Source organism: Lissotriton vulgaris, chromosome 1_1 (genome assembly GCF_964263255.1).
Source record: "Lissotriton vulgaris chromosome 1_1, aLisVul1.2, whole genome shotgun sequence".
Classification (NCBI taxonomy): Eukaryota; Metazoa; Chordata; class Amphibia; order Caudata; family Salamandridae; genus Lissotriton; species Lissotriton vulgaris.
Window position 1 is genome coordinate 885,273,358 of NC_141685.1, and position 17,638 is coordinate 885,290,995.

General features: G+C 46.2%; 1 protein-coding gene across 4 annotated transcripts in view; it reads right to left on the reverse strand.

The window, feature by feature from the left end:
* TCF20 (transcription factor 20) overlaps positions 1-17,638 on the reverse strand; it is a 230,747-nt gene that overhangs the window by 36,969 nt on the left and 176,140 nt on the right. For 2 of the 4 annotated variants that reach the window (XM_086958737.1, XM_086958727.1), the window contains exon 5: positions 10,415-10,501. The exons of the other annotated variants lie outside the window; for them this stretch is intronic. In XM_086958737.1, coding sequence (XP_086814863.1) covers positions 10,454-10,501 — 48 coding nt within the window. In that variant the 3' untranslated portion in view covers positions 10,415-10,453. The remainder of the gene's footprint in view (positions 1-10,414; positions 10,502-17,638) is intronic. 4 annotated transcript variants of the gene reach the window in all.

The following is a 17,638-nucleotide window of genomic DNA, read 5'->3' on the forward strand; positions in this document are numbered from 1 at the left end:
TGCGCATGCGCATTGAGCTTGGACAAAGAGTGGTTAAGCCACCATAGTCTCGCTTGCTCGATGCGCATGCGCATCGACAGGCGAGACCTAAAAAGGGTGCTAAAACCCTGGGGTTGTGGAGCAGTCACTCAGGAGTCTCATTATCAACCCTCCCACTGTCCTCATCTACAACTGAAAGCTTTATGAGCTTTTTCAAACCAATCACTAGGTGGCAGCAGCTATCAATTGCGAGACTATTATAGAGTCATGCTTCTTAACAGGAAACAAAGTTCAGGACCACACAGTCGTTGAGCAGACAGCGACTGGAGTAAAAGGCCAGTTAAGTAACATCTCGAATCCTGACTCAGATTCATCTCTTGCAGGTGGTCAACTCTGGAATGCAAACTCTTTTTAATAAAAAGATTTTGTATGTTACTTTGGGTGTACTCAACAGCTTTTCTGCCCTTTAGTAGGCACTGACGGAAATGCAGACAGCGAGCTTTGGGGCGGTGGCCTGGGCTGACCCTTGCCAGTGAATAATGAGTGGAAAAAGTTGCTGGGCAAGCCCCCTACTCTAAACTTCCTAGCTAAGGTTGAAATAAACCCTTCTTTCTCCTCAGCTGCATGATGAGAAACTGGTGACCCCTCAAACTTGGTAGTACTCATAGCTGTGTAAGCATAATTATTACCCATGTAGGTCCTATTCACTCCAAATCAATGCTTCAGTCACCTTGTTTAGGAGACCGGACATGCCACTGGGTGTTGACCTCTAAAATGACTTTGAAAACACTTGGCATGAATACAGATCTATTTATGAAACACCTTGTTTCCAATGTATTTGATGAACTAACTTAACCATTGTTTTTTGGCTGCCTTCAAAGTGCATCTATGTTAATCTGCCTTAAATTCTAGGCGGTGCATCTCGAAATGTGATAAAGCTCTGAGACTATAGGGCTTTACTCCAGGAGGTTGCTCTCCCCCTCCTGTCTCCCCTGCAGCAGTCGGTGTTAGAGCACCCCCTACAACTGCGTGAACTCCAGTCGGCTATCCGCCAGATGGCAATACCCCCAGCACAGATGGCTTTTCTGTGGAGTACTACGCGACATTCCGTGCCACTCGGGCTCCTAAACTATTAGCAGTGTACCGTGAAGCTCATCAATTGGGCATCTTACCAGAGTATTTGTGAGACTCAAGCACCCACTTTTGGTGGTCTTCTATTGCCCACTCTCCATGCTCAACATTGATTACAGGATCCTGAGCAAGGTCATCGCCAACAGATTACCCCTAATGCTTGTTTCCCTTGTTCATCCTGATCAATGCGGGTTTATCCTGCACCGGGCAACCTCTCTTGCAACACATGATGTCTGTGTTAATCCTGGATGCCATGGAGGGTGTAGCTGATCTCCCGGAGGCAGCGTGCGTCGAATTTGAAAAAGCTTTCAACACTTGGGCTGGACTTTCCTGATCCACGTGTCGGAGGTTATGAGGATGGGATGGGATGGGATTCCTTGGATGGATCAAGCTATTGTACACTGAGCCTCAAGCTAGGGCGTGCACAGGAGATCACATATCACGCTTGCTTCCTATAAAGAGGTAAACCCGACAGTGCAGCTCACTTTAGCCACTAAGCTTTGCACTGACCATGGAACTGCTGGATGCTGCGCACCAGGGGTTCCTCCTGGGACATATGGGATGCACGGACTGACACATCCTCTCTCTTTATGCAGATGATTTGCTAGTATATCTGCAGGACTATACCAGCACCCTACCAAGCCTCTACGACCTGCTGGATATCTTTGGCTATCTGGTGGGTCTTAGGTGAATTGGGGCAAATCTTGCATTTTCCCATTGCGTCGGGTGGATCAGGGAGACCGAGCTGCGCTAAGGCTTGACCACCTTTCCTGGAGTTTTGTGACCTTTTGATACCTGTAAGTAAATGTGTACCACAATGAAAAGGACCTCCTAGATGGTAAAGATGGGAGAGCCCTTACTGCCATACGTCAGTTGTTGTCTTTCTGGACACGCTTGGACAGGGGGTTATTGTCAAAATGCTTGTCCTCCCACATCTGTTACATTTCTTTGCAGCCCTCCCGCTGGCACCCACTCTTGCCCTTTTTTAGGAACTGAGAACACTGGAATGTGACCTGATCTGTTGACCCGCCCGAAAGCGGCTATCGATTTTGATATTACAATGACCTATGTTGTAGTGTTGCATGGGGGTGCTTAATCAAGAATTGTATTGTGCAACGGCTCCGTTGCAGTGGGCGATGAGATAGTTGGCAAAGGATAAGATGGGAGAGTTAGGTTTAAGTTAGCTGAAATCAGTGGTAGGGGCCTGCTGCAGTGGCTGTTGATACCTGGAGGCTCAGCAAAGGAGTAGAGTAGATTGCAGCACGTAGCCAAAAATGGTGGGAAAAGGTATATTCGGTCCAAACGGAATTTGTTCCCATGCGCACCACAGCTTCCTCTCAGGGACATGCCTGCCACAAGGGTGTTGCTGGATGTAAGAACAGACGCCATGGCAGGAGGCAGGGATAATCCAGATGGGTGACCTATATGAGGAAGACATCCTGCAATCATTACAAGATCTCCAAGTCACCCACAGACCTAGAGTGGTCTTGTTCCTCACCTATCATGTCCTTAAACTGGCTACCGGGGACAAGTGGTCGGAGGGTGGTGACAAACCCAAACTACACAAAGGGTTACAATGCTTCCTTACACATAGGACAGGACGCAAGGCAATATACCTCTTCTACACAGCGCTCCTAGCGGCAAGTGCAGATAATAAACTAAGAGGTAAACCTCGATGGGAGGAAGACTTGAGCACCTCACTTCCTGTTAAACAATTGACGATGGCACTGGAACACGTAAAGTGTACCCTGGAACACTCGCTTTAAATTTACAGTTTAATTATCTCCATCAAACATACCTCACTCCGCACCGGCTTCATGTAAATGGGCAGTGGTTGAAGCGGACGCCATAATGTCCGGTCAGCACAGGCAGGGAAGCGAGGGCACAGGCACTCCTTGGGATATACATGTCCTCAAACTGTTTGATAAATTGAACACTCCCCCTCCCCACACCCCAAAAAATCCAATTCATTAAAGCTGTTGGCTCGGTCAAAAAACACCTGACCCGGCCTTGGTGGACTTATTTTCAAATAAGGGGGATCATCAGAACCGGGCATGGCCCCTAGCAACTTGTGCCTGTGAACCCTCCTCCCTGCTTCTTTGGGATCATGGATATTGCACTTTCTGCTTTCCCTCCTTGCCTCCTCCCTTTATGCTCCATGATGGGTGGTACCCCAGTCAGATGTTACTGTAGGGGTTAAGACTGTTTTTGTATTCACGCACGATTGGTTGTTATTCAACGGATTGTATGCGAAACCCTGTAAGGTACTGTCAACTGTCTTTCTTGCTATACTATGAGGTCCTATCTACTAAGCCTAGTATTTCACTCTTATCTAATGATTACCAACAACACAATAACAGTTGCTATTTCTTGAATCACTTGGAGATCGGATGTACGTTTTACTGTCCAATGTATCTTGTATAGGTCACTTTGAAAATGTCAGTAAAGATATTTTTTTTAACAATAAAGCTCTGGGACACCAGATAGTTGGGAGAGAGTGGAAGGAATCAGTGACATACTATTTTACGCAGTTTTACTTGCAGGCGGAGACTGGCATTTATTCCCAATTTATTCTTCATTGCCACACGTTTGGTGTCCTGGTCTCCCTGTAACTCCTAACTGGACTTTACTGGATGAGTAAGAGAGCAAAAAAGCACGAATGGCGCCAAGTGAGGTAGTCATTTTCTTGACTTGTACTTCCATTGCTTAAGAGCTCAACAACCTCATAACCAGACTTTTTATTGTGGAGGAGGAGATGGTCCTAGGCAGTCCGGCCAGCCTCACATTATAAGTGGGATAAATTATTTCCCACCATCATCAGCTCAGTTTTTTCTCCATTTAATTTTAAGGAGCAGTGTGCCATCCACCTTGACACTTTCTCATGGCAAGGGGCCAACTGCTGCTGAGATTCTGTCTTTGGTGCCAGAGAGACCACCAATTGCGTGTCATCAGCATACGACACCAGCGACACATTAAATTCCTTGACAATTGATGCTGATGGTCGTACATAAATATTAAAAAGCGTGGGGCACAGAGTAGATCTCTGTGGGACCCCACATTTCAAAGGGACGACCTCTGATTAACAGGGGCATTTCCAGACCTGAAACAACTTTTCTTTTAAAAAGGATGAAAAACAGTTTAGCGCCCTAATTCTTAGTCCTACTTACCTCAGCCCGAGTGCAAGCATCTCATGATTAACCGTGTCAAACGCTGCGCTCGGGTCGAGGAGAAAGATGGCTGCGGATTCTACCTGATCCAGCAGCATTTTAGCTTCCTCTGTTACTGCAATAGCGCGGATTCCGTACTATGTTTTGGGGGGCGGAAGACGCTCTGGATAGAGTCAAAGAGAAAGTTATCTTTAAGAAATGACAAAAGGTGTTGGTTTATGTGTTTTTCTAGAACGCTCCCCATGACTGGAAGCAAGGATATAAGTCTGTAATTCTCCTGGCATGCAGGGTCGAGACTGGATTTTTTTTTTACCGATGGCTTCACCACAGCAAATTTCCAATCTTGGGGAACTATTCCGGTAGAAACTGACAGGTTGAAAAGGTCCAAGAAATTAGAAAGCATTTCTTGTTTTCCTTGTAACAAAATATGTGGTGGCGTTGGATCCAAAAGAGAACCTGATCTTACTTTTCTAACTAATGTGGAAAATTCATCTTTCAAGATCAGGGGGAAGTTAGGAAGAGAAGGCAGCTCCTAAGACCTAGTATGTACCTCTATTGTATTAGGCCCGGCTTCTTTAATCTTTTGTAATTCATTATAAATTCCTGATACTTTGTTTTGGAAGAATCCTGTCAACTTATCATATTCCAATTACCTGGAACTTTCAGGAAACACCGAAAACCCCCTACCTTCAGCAAAGACAGGACCTGGTCCAGACTCCCCACGGAAGAATGGGCTAAGACCCTTGAAAGAACCACCCCTGCACACGCAGAAGACCCGGCTACGGCAGACAGAAGATTCAGGGACTGGATCACCTCCTCCCTAGACTCAGTACTCCCACTCAGAACCAGGGAAGACAAAACCGGTAAACCTGGCTCAGCTCCATGGTATACCGCGGATCTCCGAATACACCGCAAAAATTGTAAAAAAGCCGAACGGCTCTGGAGAAAAAATTGGCAACATGCCAACAAAGAAGCCTACCAGTCCACGGTCAAACTCTATAAAGAGGCCATCAAACAAGCTAAAGCCTCATACTATGATACGCGGATACAAGAAGCATCCAACTCAGCCCGAGAATCCTTCTTAATCGTAAAGGAGCTGCTTAAGGTCCCCATCACTTCCCCCTCCAACACCCCCAAAGCTGACAGAAGCAATGAGCTAGCGAACTACTTTAATGACAAAATCACCCGCATCCTGGTCTCCCTCCCACTCCCCGGTCTACCCAGCCACACGGAAAGCCGTTCAGTCCCTGACCAGGCTGAAAGTAACTTACGCCCCATTCTACCGACATTCCGGCCAGTAACCTTCCTAGAGGTTGAGCGAACCCTTACGAAAATGAAAAGTGGGTCACCCTTGGACCCAGCACCAATCAGGTTCCTCAAGACCGTTGCCTCAGTAATCGTACCTACTGTCACGGATCTCATCAACAGCTCGTTCGCCCACGGAACTGTCCCCGACAGCTGGAAGAGTGCTGTGGTAAAAGCACTCTTAAAAAAAACGCAGCTAGACCCAACAGATCTGTCTAACTACAGACCAATATCTCTACTTCCTGGTATCAGCAAAGTCACTGAGAAACTGGTAACCACACAATTATCACAGTTCCTTGAAACCAACAACTTGCTTAGACAATCCCAGACTGGATTTCGCCCGGGCCATGGAACAGACACCGCACTCCTCGCAGTCATTGAGGAAGCAAGGGGCATACTGGATTCAGGAGGATCAGTGGCAGTGATCCTCCTGGATCTAAGCGCAGCCTTCGACACAGTCAACCATCGTGTCCTTCTGCATAGACTGGCGGATGCAGGACTTACCGGGACAGCAATCAAATGGATTGAATCCTTCCTTACAGGGTGCACTTTCCAAGTGTGGGACGAAAACCATCACTCATCCACCCTCCCACTCACAAGCGGCGTCCCTCAGGGCTCCTCCCTGAGTCCGCCGCTTTTTAACGTCTATATGGCCCCCCTTGAGGACGTGGTAACACCATTCAACATAAAAATGGTGAGCTATGCTGACGATACTCAATTAGTCGTCTCCCTGTCCCAGCTGATCGACCATCCAGAAAACCTGACCAACTGCCTCACAGGAATTCATTACTGGATGAATAACTCATCATTAAAACTGAATGGGACAAAGACGGAGGTGATGCTACTAGGAAAACAATGGACGACCATCCCTCCAGCACTCTGGCCCGATGTGTTCGGGGAAATTCCCCCCCCGAAACGTGAAATCAAGACACTCGGGGTGTGGCTCGAACCACAGCTCACTATGAAAACACAAGCAACCAAAACCGCGGGCACATGTTTCGGGCTCATGCGCACGACTCGTAAAATCCTGCCCTTACTGCCACCCACTTCCAGGAAGCTACTCATCCAGGGACTAGTACTGTCCCGCCTGGACTACAGCAACCTGGTCTACCTGGGAGCCCCTGAAGCCACCCTAACGAAACTCCAGCGGACACAGAATGCGGCGGCACGCATGCTTACTAACACCCCTTCCAGAACGTCCGCCAAGCCGGCCCTCAAAGCCCTGCACTGGCTCCCTGTGCGCCAAAGGGTGCAATTCAAAGCGATGTGCACGACACACAAGCTGTTCAACGGATCTGGTCCGGCGATCCTCAGCAAAATGATTACCCCCTACACAGCAACCAGATCCCTACGATCCCAGAATGAGAACCTAGCTAGCACCCCTAGATTCAAAAGAACCCGTACAGGAGGACGACAATTTTCCGTTCAAGCAGCCAAGGGCTGGAACGCTCTTCGCCGCTCCCTCAGACTTGAACCCAACTATCTGGTATTCCGCAAGAAACTAAAGACTCATCTGTTCCCTAAATAAACCCCCCCTGTCGCTCTCCCCTCCTTCTCTTCCTCCTCAACAGGATCACAAATTATATAGCGCGGGATGCCCTTGGGTCACCAGGCGCTTTAGAAATCGTTATTAAATTAAATTAAATTAAAATATCAGGCTACAGAAGGGGGAAGTAATGAAATAACTCCCTAGGGGCATTCGCTACTTTAACCATAGAGGTTTCATAGTCCAAAGCTTGCACTTTTATAATTGATATTGTCTTGTTGACATCCTATAGGTGTCTTTTAAACTTCCTATAGGTGTCTTTTAAACTTTTATCATAACTTTTTCTCCATTTCTTTTAAGTGTTTTACAATCTTTTTTTTAGAGGAGGTGCGCACTGAACCATGGTGCTGATTTGTCTTGCTTTCCCTTTTTAGGTTTCGCCTGCCGAAAGCTGAGCAAGCAGCGTTTCGTGCAGAGCGAAATCTTATGTCTTACACTGTGTGCTTTAGTTCAGCCTCTCTCTTCCATTGGCTAGCTCCATAAATGGAGGCTAGCCATTGGAAGAGATCTGTCAGTAATTTCCCGGGGCGATTGGTGGGCGTTCCGCCGATTCTTTCCCTCTCCGTAACGTCATGAAGACGTGGGTACTGTGGGCGTGGCCTTTTTTTTTTTACACCGGTTTTTGTTCATTGTTCGTCTTGTTCCCTGTCCCGCTGGCTGTTTCCTGACCACCCTCCCGCTGTCCGTGTGCCTGCCCGCCCCCCCCCTCCCGCTGTCCGTGTAGCTGCCCGCCCCCCCTCCCGCTGTCCGTGTGCCCGCCCGCCCCCCCTCCCGCTGTCCGTGTGCAAACATTAAGCAAACATTGTAGAGCATGGTGCGGTACACCACCCTTTCCAGTGAGGCACGGGGAGCAGCGTAATCAGGGGGCACAGTACGACTGGCAAACCCCGAGCGCGTGCACATAAGTCAAGCACGGAACAGCGACCCCATTAACGAACAGTGCGTGCCTGCACAGGACAGCCGTACAACACCGCGCGGGAGAGGTCCGAGCCAACCGATGCCCCAACAAAACAGCACTTTCTTACCGGAGACAACAAAGGAAGTACTGGTGTTTGGGCACCGGGCAACCACGAGGCTCTAGACGTAGAAACAAATGACGGACAACACATTGGACTTTAGAGAAGCCTACTGGAGGCGGTGCATGTGATGCCCATGGCACCAGTTGGCAGTAGTGTAATGAAACTAGAGTTCAAGCGCCCCCCCTTCCCCCCCCCCCCCAACACACACAAAGTACGCAGTGGGAGCCATCACGATCCGAGCCCGCCATCTCTGCCTCACCTACCCCACCCTCATTATCAGTACCATACAGGAACCCACCGACTACGGGACTCATTGACCTATGATTGTGGCACACACTAACCCCATGATTGTAGAAAAAAGTGACTTGGGCGGGCGCCCCCAATCGCACACACTCTCAAAGTTAAAGTCAGGGGCTCAGAGCGCATCGCGCTGCTTTGCGCACACACCGTCAGTCACTGATTAAAGGTCCTGTGATTGATGGGCCTGCCTCTGCGCAGGCACATGATGACCCGCCCACCCCTAGAGCAGGTCTGGCATTCATCAATGATTGTGGCCTGCAGGCCTTGCTGGCTGCAGTCCTTGCTACATTCTTTGCTTGTTGTGTGTTATCTCTGGTGTCACTATAATTCATTTGCTGGAAGGACGGCACGGACCCGCACGGTGCACACTCACTCCATACATGTGCGCTGTTCCTGCACGCCCACCCACTACCGCCCCACCCCCCCCCGCCCACCAGGTCACCGCTTGCTTGCAACATTAAGCCTGGAGGCATACATTAGCCAATACCAAATTAGCCAATGTGGTGGGGGTCTCCCAGGGCGTCATTTGTGTAGCGCGCGAAAACACTACCAATGACGGCCCTGGGCAGCAGTTGCGTTGGTCAGCCCCCGCGCGCTTCCCATATATGCGGGGGCTGACGTGAGCACCCTCTCTATCGGTGCGGGCCCCGGGGCGGCGGACGCGGTGTCGCTGATGAGTGGTGGACTGGTGGTGCCTGCACCGGTGGTGACTGACAGGCAGACTGTCATCGTTGCACTGCGGGCGCACTCCACTGACTGTGAGTGACTGACGGCCCGGGCTGCTTGCTGGGGAGGAGCGGAGGTCGGGAGGAGGACTTGTCGTGAGTCCGTGTGTCACTGCTGCTGCCGGCCCAGGCAGCCCCATCCCTTGAAGAGCACAAGACACGGTGCGCAGAGCGTCCCTTGTTTGCCCATGGTGGAAGTAACACTTCACACCTCTGTCCCGCCAGGGATCCAGGTACAAAGATGCTTTTGACCCATGTGTCGTTAATGCAAATGTCTTGCATTTCAGTTGTTTGTGTAATGGCTATATTTGGAGAAACATGGAAATGTAAAGCCCACGATTTCGCTTGGGATATACTGTGAGGTATAACACTTTCCATTCAAACAGCAGTCAGAGGGCCAATTTTCGTCCTTGCACTAGGGCTGGTGACGCTGGCTACGCACCCGGAGGACATCTCTTCACTTGTCTGAAGAACGCTGTTATACAAATGTTGTCATTTACAATGCCAATAGCTCTAACTTTTCCAAAGGCGAAACCATTGCATTGTAAATGCTTGTTCAAAATAGCCATGGGGATCGTGGCATCAAGAGAATTACTAACCCACTCATTTAGTAAAGTACTAAAAGCAGAGAGGTCCTTCCCAAATTACTTGTGCTGCCATCAAAGATAGTGGGGAAGTTCAGTCAAGTGCCCGCGAATAGCAAATCAAATTTACACCCAGCGGACAGGAACCCACTTTTTGCAGAATAGTGAAGGGCTGGGGTCTCACAGATTATGCAAACATGTTGACTCATTCTTGCTGTGGAAGCCTGCCTTTTTGACATTCTTGCTATGTCTGGCCTTAGTATTTTTTGCTTTCCTTGCATGTGCTCTACCCACAGGAGTGCACACCTCTATGCTGTCCAGTGCCACACCTGTATCTCTTCCACAGCCACCATAGCAGGAGGCGGATAAAGAAATTCTACCACTATTTCTTCTTGTAAAAACAAAATTAAACAATGTTGGGCCTAAACAAAAAGATGGCAGGTTAATCTAAAACTTGTGAAACTACAGAACAGGCAGCCGAAAATCCTATGATTTGCATAATATGGTCCTGTTCCACATCATATACAGATCCAAACTGGTCATTCCATTTCACTGAGAAATACTGTAACCAAAAAACATAACTTTCTTTAAGCAGACTGCATTTCCACTACAAGGAATATCCCGATAAAGATCTGAAAGAAAAGCCCTTGGCACTCACCTGTGCTCGTATGAAACATCCACCGAGCTGACTCCCCCCTCACCCCTCTTCAGATTGCTCTGCCGCCACACCCATAACTGTCTGGGTCTGCAGGGGAAGAGAGAGGAAAGAAGGAAAGAGAGACAGAGAGTAAGGTGGGTGAAATACCAGAGGGAAAAGACAAGTAAGAATCAGTGTATGTGAGAAGAGCCTGAGACAAGGTGTGAACGGACAAAAAAGTGAGCCAACTGGAGCAACAAAAAAGAATCAAGGCAAGGTAGACCAGGGTTAAAGGAAAAGGATGCATTAGGAGCAAGAAGGAGGAAAAAAGGGGACACCGCGGAAAAGAAGAAAAGGCACTGGAAGCCAGGTACAGAGGAAGACACATACCGAAAGGAGGGAATGGGATTATACTGCATTGGCATTTACATATCACTTTCCTACTATGGATATGCAGAGAGCTAGGAGAAGAGAAAGGCGTGGGAGGAGCCATGGACTGCCGTGCATGGATGCAGTGATACAAATGGTATTAAAAAAAAAAAAAAAGAATACAGATGTACAAGGCAATAACATGCACATGGGCATATGGATAGAGAGGGGCAGGCAGAGACACACGTGCAGCAAGCACATTACAGCTAGTATTTCAGTGGCACCAATGTGAAACCTATTACAAATTAATATTCTAAAGCTTCTAGCAACAGCCAGAAAGAGGGTCTGTCCAGTGCAGAGATTACTCAGCTTGAATTCTTTAATTAAGTTTTGTAATAAGTGGTCAAACATAAGTAAAGTTCCAACAGGGAGTGAAGCATATGTCAAATATAACTCTGGTCCCATTCAGTCATCCCAAAGGCCTAACTTTTTGCCCGGAACTACAAAAAAAGCTATTGAACAGATCTACATCAAATCTGGCATAATATCAGAATTTACACCGAAGGATCATCTTTTGAAGGAAAAGAAAAATGTGTTTCAGTAGTATGATATATTCACTATAACGCACTTCTTCACATGAGTAGGCATTCTGCTTATGGAATGTAAATCACAAAAGACAGCATTTAAGGCTCCTGTAGGTTCCAATTATATGTCTACCTTAAAGGCCTAAAACTATACTTCCTTTTTCAACAAACTTGCATTCGTTTTTTTTCAAAATATTGTTGGATCCATTCAGATTTTTGGGCCAAATTTGGTGATGAATGGAGAAGGGAAAACTAAGTACTTTTGGAATAGGGCATGATAATAAAATTCAGGTGTTAAAAGCCTTAATACGAGCTTATGTGGAGGTGGTCTTCTGAACTCCGAGTGGGATGGATAAGAGTATGAAGGTTCACAGAGTCAAGTCATATCTGTACGTTAACTGTCAAATGGCATGACTTATGAGGATTTATGAAATATTAATATCACTCTATAAAGTTTTTGGGGGAATTCTTTCTCTATATACTGATGCCATCCTCTGGTTACAATTATTTTGCAAGCAGAGAGGTGCTGATAAAGAGATCTGATGGGGACACAATAAATAGAGAATACATATTGCTGTGGAACATCACATTTACGCAAATAAAAAATACATGATCTTGGAGTAAGATCAGAGTGCAGGGCCAATTTGTCAACATTACATTGCAGTAATTTGTAAGCTATATGTAAGCACCGGCGAGTCTACAGGACTAATGAAATGGTCAATTTTGGGACTGACACAAACACAATAGTTTTACGTATATGTGAGAAATCCACAAATATGTACTTGAAATTTCACATTCACTTTTTAATACATTGTAATTTTCCTTATTAAAGGCGAAGTGAAATGCACAAGTTTAGAAATTTTTCCTATGCCAAGTTATGAATTCAATATAGTCAAGTTTTTATAGATGAACATACTGGTATTCGTGTCAGAACGCACCTGAAACACTAATCTTAACTCTTGGACTGATTGGCAAACCAAACTTTCTTTGATAAACCAAGCAGCAAGGCTGAAGCGGCATTTGGACCGATTTCAAAAACTGCTGATAGGAAACAGGACAATAAAGAGAGGTAATGAAATTGATTCAGGTTTGTCTCTTCCCAAGTTTATAGGTTAGCGACTAATAGAGCTTCTCATCGCTGATCTGTGTACATGAGTGAGTGTGTGGGGCTAGGTGGGAAGGGCAGGGAAGACTAGTTTACACTACAGAGACCAACACTAGTCCATGAGGGCCTTCCTTATTCCAGATATTCAAGATAACTTCACAAAATGTAGTCACATACATTTAATTTATGTTCAAATTTGTTAATTTGGCAGGTATAAAGTGATTGATAGTTCAACAAAATAAAGCAGCCTAGAGCCCAGAGTAAAAAAGATAAGCTAAAATCCCAAAAGGAGTAATGCTTCTCAAGTCATGAGTTGAACAATTCTAAAAGGCATATTACGACTGATGACAGACTCTGGTAATGCATTTCCCCAAACAAGAACAAAATGTAAACAGGGCAGCTCAAGAGAACCAAGGCAGAGAGAGGCGGGGAAAGAGGTACGGAAACAGGAAACTAAAGAGTGAAAATCTCCCCTCATTCTGCATTACAGAGAAGGTATTTGCACAACCCTGCATCAACAATGGGATTAAAATATGCCCCACTTTCAGGACGACATCAAAACACACAGTCTTTAGCTTTAGTCCCCTTGAATCTCATTCCCAGCTACACAAAAAAGCTCTCAATGGATCACCCTGCGACGATTAATAACTCGTCCTTCAATGCAACACCTGCGGATGCACCCAGTAATCCACCAAAGCTAGACAAGCCTTTTCAAAGACAACTGCTGTTTGATGGTCAAGTGTTCTTTTCTTGGCCAGGGTGGAGGGGATCCAATTCTGGAAAGAAGAGAAGACTAGTCTCGCCCATTATTTATTTTTTACAGCTGCCAGAAGAATGTTGTCACTTCAATCAGCAGAGCATACCGCTACCATCAGTGTCCCACCTGGTTTTGTTCCGGATGTTGTTGATCACAGAGAGCTTGTAAAATCACCTATGGACCTCCCTTTTGCTGGTTGTCCAGAATCCCAGATATCCTCTACATGATGCTGTTCATCAGGTTATTCTGCAGTAAATCTGCTGTGAGCCCCAAGACTAAAAACTTTCCTCACGTTGTTCAACATTTCATAACTATCCTCCATGTTACCAAGACAGCCATTGCATTCTTCTTAAAAGCCTCCAATTCCAGCACGCTACCTGCTGTTTACACTTCACCGAAGACCCTACTTCCTCCTGAAGGGTTTCCATTTGTGGCACTCAGCTGGTTAGCCCTTCTAGCTTTTGCTATATAACGGTACAAATGGGGGGGTGGTGATGGACGGAGCATCTGAATCAATCAAACACTCACACCCAGTCAAAAGATCTGGGTTTAATCCATCACCGTTCTTTAGCCCACTCTGCCACCCCAGTTCAGACATGGCTATATGCAAATCAGTCCGACCCTGTGCCTCATGGGAACAGTCCAACCCAAACTGCCAAGCCATGTCTTCCCTGGACCGGACACAAGCTTCCGAAGACCGGTTTCTGGCATTCCAGCCGTCTTCAGCCCGGCTTGCTTGAATCCAGTGGCAAAGTGAGCAAGGGACTCACGTCTGAGCATACCCTGCCACACTTATGGCGGCCAAAAGCGGTACAAAAGGGGGTGGTGATGGACGGAGCATCTGAATCAACCAAAACTCACACCCAGTCAAAAGATCTGGGTTTAATCCATCACCGTTATTTAGCCCACTCTGCCACCCCAGTTCAGACATGGCTATATGCAAATCAGTCCGACCCTGTGCCTCATGGGAACAGTCCAGCCCGAACTGCCAGAGTGGCAGAGTGGGCTAAAGAACGGTGATGCATTAAACCCAGATCTTTTGACTGGGTGTGAGTGTTTGATTGATTCAGATGCTCCGTCCATCACCACCCCCTTTTGTACCGCTTTTGGCCGCCATAAGTGTGGCAGGGTATGCTCAGACGTGAGTCCCTTGCTCACTTAGCCACTCGATTCAAGCAAGCCTGGCTCTACAACAGCAATCATTTTTTCTACTGTGCTTGACCTCTCATGCACATCTCTTGTTTTTTTCCTCGCTGCCATGATGGCAAAAAAAAAGAATAACTTAGTCGAGACTGGGGGTAGTTCTAAAGACCTCAGTGTCCACTCAAAAGACCCTCTAACAAAGTTGATAACTATGAGGTTAAGCCCTATGATCTAGGAAACTTTAGTGCCTTCTCTGCATACTTTACCTACCCCTCGGTGCCCTGTGGCTCCTAAGCAACCACTGCGGTCTCAGTTTCACCACGGCTTACAGGTGTTGATCCTGCCAGCACAAACTATCATCACAAGTGAAGTCAGATGTATCCGGGGCACCCTCACATTTGCCTCGGGCTGCGACATTGGAACCAAGACCACACTTCAGCACAGCACTATAGATAGGCCAAGCTCCACATGGAGGAGGCAGCAAAGGAGTCTCTTACATAGGCAAAAGTCACCTCTGTGGGTCCCCTTCAGGTTAAGCCCCAGTGCTCCACCCAAGGTAAGTCGCCTGGGGGTAGGTAGACAAGGGAAGAGCCAGTGGGGTGGTTTGAGCAGCAGACGAGGAGCTCATATGGAGCTTGCACAGGATGCAGCCATCTGAGAGCTTGCATGCCTTCCCCTTAATTTAAAAATAAAACATCTGCAGTGACAGTGGTTTTCCTAGAAATTTGGCATGGATATTGGCCTTTTGCATATCAAATGGACATGTTGGGCGCCAAGACACGGTAGTAATTCAACTAATAATCAGAGAGATTTCTTTGATTAACAGCAATGAGAAGTAGATTGTTATGTAAATGTATTTAAGTCTTTGTCTGAGGCATGCCTGTGCTGTAAGATATTTTTGCTCCACATGAACAAATATCAGTGCAGTGACTTACATTATACTAAGCCGCCAGAAACGTTCTGCCACGTGCACAGATAATCGAGGGGCAGACTTAGCTTGCATTCCATCCTCATTTGAGCTTGACCTCACCATATGACTGAAGAGTGTCAGAGTGGGCTGAATGATGTTGAGTTTCCTAAATGCAATGGGGACCTATGGTGGGAAGAGCTCACCTAAGGGAGGATGGGAGCACCAGGTGATTAGCCAGATATAATTGAAGCCTTATGGGCTAGCAACACCGTTCTTAGGAGAGAAGACGGTCATATGGACATACTGCTTGACGTGTTGCATGTACATAGTTGTTTGAGAAGTAGCGAGCGCAGCAGTGCAGATAAGTAAAGTTTTACCCAGCTGATAACGTTAAGGTGATTGACTACATAGAAGGATTGTGGTTGTGTTCAGTTTAGCATTGCTTTGTGCATGTGGACCTTTGCCTCCTTGCTCAGATGACCCAGAGATACTCGGTCAAGGTCCCATGTCTTCAAGAGGTGGCCCATGAGAAGGGTTGGGAGTAAGCCTTAAGTGGATCTGCTGGTTCATTGACCTCAAAGTTGGTGAAAGGGCATTGAGTTTACAGAGATCTCATTGCCATCCTACATTTCCACCACAAATATAAAGCTATGATTCTGAGCGTTGTCGTCATCAGCTGCTTGCGGCAAAGAGCCCTCTCACAGAGCAGAAGGGCGCAGATGTGTATTGTGTACTGCGACTGGCTTGATAGTCTATACCGATAGCAAGACAGTTGGCTATTACCATGTAAACAAGAGTATTTGCCACCATGATATGCAATGTACTAACATAACAAAACACACTGTACAGAACTTCTAAAACATACCCAACAGAAATCCCCACTTAAAGCCACCTTTACGCGGTCCCATTTCTAACTATTGTTAGCAGCGTTTGACATATTCTGTGGGCCATGCTCACTATGTGGGGCTCCCACTCATCACTGCTAAATGCTATTACCTCCTTATATTCTGAGGACTGAGAAGGAATCTATTAGACCTGGCATTCCTGGTGTGGTTTCTCCCCAACTTTTTCCTTTCAGACCTCTTGTTTTTTTTGCCAACTTCGTTTTTACTGGTCTTAGGACTCCGTGCACTTTACCACTGCTGACCAGTGCTCAAGTGCTTGTGCTCTCTCCTTAAAACATGTTAGATTGGCTGGTACCAAATTGGCATATGTATTTACTTCTATGTTCCTACTAAAGTTGCACTACCTGTGGCCACGGCTAGTAAATTAAATGCTACTAGTGGGCCTGCAGCAATGACTGTGCCACCCACTCAAGTATCACTTTAAACATTCCTCAGGCCTGCCATTTCGACCTGGCAAAATAACCCTTTTCATTCATAATGACACAAGGGGGAGAAAGAAGAAAGCAGGACATTCAGTCAACTTCTCGGAACAATTCACGAATCAAGACAAGAGGGGAACACAAGACTATAATTCTGTAATCACAATCTCAAATAATTTTTGTTGAGAGACCCACATCCACTAGCGTTCATTAGTGGCACACCTCAACATCTGTTCGTCACTCCAGGTACCTAATGTACCAGAGTGGGCTCAACTATTTTTGAGTTAGGAGGGGTCTGGTGTTTTAGGAACTAAAATTAACTAAAACTCCTTGTTGGTTTTATTGTTCACTGGAGTTGGGAGAAGGTTAAAAACAGGTGATGTAAACATGGGAATGAGTCAATGATTACTTATATCTATAGAGGTTAATGGTCTACATGTTTCCACCAAGCACTCCCACCTGGCTTTTGACAGGACCTATGTTAAATAGAACCCCAGCACAGAGCATACTATTACCAGATTTGTGGTGATATGATAATCATAAATATGGACTCACTTACTTACAATTGCTCTTATACAGACTCTGGTGAAAAATAAAAAACAATTAACATTTGGAGGAATTTTTTGTTACTTTAACCAAACAATTATTTTGAGACTGTGACCACAGACTTATTGTCTTGGGGTCCACTCTTGTTTTGAGAAGAAAATAAACATTTTGCCAGGCCCAAATCCTCCTATTTAATACATACGACATCCTAGTGTCAGCCCTGGACTACCCAGAGAGCAATGTATTTAGAAGGTTACATTAGTTTTTCACTACTGCAAGCCTACATTTTCCATAGGATAACACTGGAGTTACCGTATTACATTTTATAAATAGAATTTCCAAATGGGAACAGGTAAGCAATTCATGTTTGGTATCTCAGAAATTGTAATGAAAAATCATAATTTATCGTGAAGTCGTATTTGATAAATGCTACTTTTAGAAAGTTGACATTTTTTTTTACCTTAGCCATTTGGTGCCTGCAGCCTGTCTGGGTCGTATTACTGGGTG